The sequence below is a fragment of the Mandrillus leucophaeus genome, unplaced genomic scaffold (genome assembly GCF_000951045.1).
Source record: "Mandrillus leucophaeus isolate KB7577 unplaced genomic scaffold, Mleu.le_1.0 Scaffold317, whole genome shotgun sequence".
In the NCBI taxonomy this organism is placed as follows: domain Eukaryota; kingdom Metazoa; phylum Chordata; class Mammalia; order Primates; family Cercopithecidae; genus Mandrillus; species Mandrillus leucophaeus.
In genome coordinates this window covers 1,085,150-1,088,960 of record NW_012103332.1, presented here as the reverse complement: position 1 = coordinate 1,088,960, position 3,811 = coordinate 1,085,150, and the positions used below count along the sequence as shown (strand labels likewise).

At 62.2% G+C, this 3,811-nt stretch overlaps 1 protein-coding gene across 1 annotated transcript in view; it reads right to left on the bottom strand.

Moving 5' to 3' along the window:
- The window catches only part of LOC105545066 (SH3 domain and tetratricopeptide repeat-containing protein 1-like), a 13,302-nt gene that overhangs the window by 8,549 nt on the left and 942 nt on the right, over window positions 1-3,811 (bottom strand). Inside the window, exons 3-5 of the mRNA XM_011987828.1 lie at window positions 3,431-3,649; window positions 2,458-2,608; window positions 1,181-1,377 (exon numbers count right to left, since the gene is read on the bottom strand). Of these exons, the coding sequence (XP_011843218.1) occupies window positions 1,181-1,377; window positions 2,458-2,608; window positions 3,431-3,649 (567 nt within the window). The remainder of the gene's footprint in view (window positions 1-1,180; window positions 1,378-2,457; window positions 2,609-3,430; window positions 3,650-3,811) is intronic.

Sequence of the window (3,811 nt, the reverse complement as noted above, 5' to 3'; positions counted from 1 at the left end):
TGGCCTCTCAGGTACTACCTAGCCCTTTCCTTGCTCCTGGGCAGGCGGAGTGGGCGGCAGGCTTCACCAGGAGAGATAAAGGCCCCTTCTGGGAGGCCCGTCCCCTGGGTCACAGGTGAGCCCCTGAGCGGTGAGCAGCGTCCCTCTGGGCCTGACACCTGGCACCTCCCTGTCTGGCTGGGACTTGGGAGGCCACAGGGACCGCTTCTGACCACCAGGTGTCGCCAGCACTGGGCGGGGCCTCCCGGGTAGCGCCAGGCCTGCGGTGGGGGATACGGGGCAGGGTCTTAGGGCTGCCCCAGCTCCTCATGTTGTTCTAAGGCCCCCAAGATCTCGGTCCCTGGACTGGCGTGCCCTGGCCCCTCAGCCCATAAGGAGCACTGACACGGTGCCGGTGTGATGCTAGGAGGGGCGGGCGCCTGCTGGGCAGAGGGGTGGAGACACCCCAGGTCAGAGTCTGCCAGTCCCAGCTCTCCACCCCTGCAGGGCTGGGGACAGAGGGAGCACAGGTCCCAGCACCTCCCCTCCAGAGAGACCCGACCCAGCAAGGCCTCAGCCTGGCTGACTGGGGCCTGGCCCCACTGCACCTGCCCTGAGCTGGGGTTTCCCTGTCTGTGAAGCAGATGGTAAGACACCGGCCCTACCCCACCCTTCCTGGGTGATGTGAAGATTCAAGGTGTCTCGGGACTCCAGGAAGGAGTTGCTCAGTGCGGGCTGGCACCCTGGGCAGGCTTCCTAGAGGAGGCGCCGGGATTTGGGTTGGATCTTGCAATGTGGATTCAATGTGAGGATGATGCTGTCTTCAGAAATGTCCTTCTCCTGACTCTGTTTTTTTTGTTAAATGCAACTTGACACTTAGCTGTCAAGACTCAGCTTTGGTGTCACCTCCTCCAGGAGAGCCCCCCTGACTACAATCCCCCTTCTTTACCCAGAGACCACCATTGCCCGCTCATGTGTCAGCCTCCCTGGCTGAGACTGAGTTCTTGAGGGTGGGGCCTGGCCAGATTGGGAGCTGGGTTGTATCTGCGAACCTTGCCGGCTCCTCCAGCCGGGTGCAGAGCTCCCGGGAGGCCACTGGGCCATTCCTCAGCAAGGTTGGAACCCAGGCCTCTGGGGTCTGGGTGGAGATCCCACTCCAAGGGGGCCGGGAACACCCCAAGCCCTGCCCCTCCCCACCCACCTTCAGGTCGTAGAAGATGATGTCACCGAGCACCAGGTTCACCTTCACGTAGTAGAGGGTCTCCTCGTCGAACTCCAGCGGCGAGTTGCAGAGCGACAGGGCCTTGAGGCAGAAGTGCTCCGCCAGCTCGCCGTGGCCCAGCCGGTGGTGCAGGGTGGCCAGCCGGTGGTAGGCCACACGCTCGTTCAGCCGGTCCCCTGGGGTGCAGGCCAAAGGGGCAGGTGTGAAGACGTGGCTCCCTGGGGCAGGCAGGGCACAGGCCCCTCAGGAGCGGGTATGCAGACCCCAGGCAACACCTGGCTTGCCTCCAGGCACCTGCGGTCACCTGGGCAGCTCTGGCCAGTCCCTTCCAGGTTCCCAGACTCACTTTCCCATCTGCAAAGCAGAACTAATAAGACCTGCCCCCGTCTACTGTGAGGCTTTGGCAAAGTCGGACTTGGATGGCCCAGCTCCATGCCTACACATAGCCACCTGCCTTTGCTCACTGGTTTTAACCAGGGGAGCCCAAAAGCCATGCAGTCCAGGTGCTCCTGGGCACCCCGGCTCCAGGCAACCTACAGACATGACATCCGACTCCTCCTGGGTGTGTCATGATCAGAGCCCCCTACCTTGGGGAGTCACTGTGTGCCTGAGCTCCAGGTCCCCCCACAGATGCGCAAACCCACCCAGGCTGTCTCCGATGTCCTCCCCTTTTCCAGGGCGAGTGCCGTGGAGCCTGCATTCGATGCATTCCCACACAGCTGCACACCTACTGTGTACTGGACCCCGGGGCACAAGGCGCTGGGGCATGCGGCCTGCCCAGGGCTCCCTGTCTCTGGAGGAGGACAGACGACCCTGGCACAGCACCAGGGGATGCCCGGCCTTAAGGGGCAGGCTGCTGGAAGGGGAACTGAGATTTCATCAGTCAGAGAGCCGTGTGGTTGATGAGGGTGGGAAGGGCACAAGAGAAAGGGAATGTGCCACACAGCCTGGCACATACAGGGACCAACGAGATGCTTGGCATGTCTTGAAGACAGAGGGCTCGCTGAGTGGCCCTTGTGGTCAGCGGCAGGAAGAGGCAGAGGAAGCAGAGCTCAGCCAGGCAGGGAGCTCTGCACTGTGTGAGAGTCCTCGGGCTGTGCCCCACGGCCGGACGGGGAAGCCAGCTGGGCAGATCTGCCTGCCTGGACAGGAGACCAGGAAAATCAGGCAGCTGTTTCAGCTCCTGCCCTGCAGACCTGGAGGCTGGGCTCTGGCAAAGTGTGGGTCCTGGCAGGGCAGGGGCTCAGAGGACTTACCCAGAGTGATGCTGAGTGCTAGGGCCATGTGGGCAAACTCCAAGCCCTCCTGGGGCTCCTCCAGCGTGGACAGCAGTGCCACCAGCTTGTTGCACAGCCGCAGCTCCGCCTTGCGGTTGCCCGTAGTCACTGCCAGGGGCAGGGCCCGGTCCTACCACACAGGCAGGTGGGATCAGGCTTCCCGCAGCACCCACCTTGCCCAGTACCCTCCTCAGAGCTTGAACATGTGCTTGGAGCTTCCCACGCCCCAGCTACCCCTGGACCTCGACACAGCTCTGTGCTCTGGGATAACGCACGGTTCAGACACCCAAGTTGGGGGCTTAAGAGTCACCTGAGGCCCATCCAGCTACACCCGGCAGCCTCAGACCAGCCTCTCCTACCTGGGCACCAGGGGTCTGACTGCGGGGAGCCAGCACTCCTCTCTGCTCTAAAAACACATTTATCCGTGCCCAGGGCTGAGCCACACCGTGAGCTCAAAGGGAGAAGCCGTCCCTGCTTTGGGGTGCAGGCAGACCTGGGCCCTGGCCCTGGGCCTCACACTGACATGCTGTGTGTCCTTTGACATGTCCCTGTGCCTCTCTGAGCCTCAGTTTCCTCATCTGGAAGATGGGGACAGGACTTCCCACTCATGGTTGCTTGAGATCATCAGGTACAAGGGTAGAGCCATTGTCATGTCCAGGCCCCGAGCGTTTGTCCCAGGCAGGGGGCACGGTCAATATCATTCCCGGTGAGACCACTAGGCAAGGGTAGAGCCATTGCCATGTCCAGGCCCCAAGCATTTGTCCAGGCCTCAAGCGTTTGTCCCGGGCAGGGGGCACAGTCAATATCATTCCCGGTGAGACCACTGGGAAACTAAGCATGGGCATGGGTGGCCCTGCCTCCAGGTGGGAGGCCTCTGCCCTGCCACACCTGTGCCTCAGCCCTCCAGGTGCCCCCCTGAGGCCCACCCACATCAGCCCACAGGCCAGCTCACCCGGTAGAAGGACACGGCTTTCTCCTGCTCCCAGGCCCCATTGAAGAAGATGTCTCCAGCTGCCTCAAACAGCTCCAGCCCCAGGTTGGGGTCGCCTGTGTACAGGGCCACATTCTGTGCCACCTGAAAGGAAGCAGAAGTTCCCTCAAGACCCACACCTGGCGAGGTGGCCACACCCACCTTCGCCAGCCTCCTTCCTCTCACACACTGCAGGTACACCTGAGCATTTTTCAGACCCTGTGCATTAGGGCTGCCCCCACCACTAGCATGAGGACAATGAACTGATGCACCTGAGTGCCAGGAGGTGACTGAGCAGCTGCAGCCCAGGAGCCTAACACCTGTGAATCCTACCACCAGGGCTAGCCCTAGCCCACTCCCCCT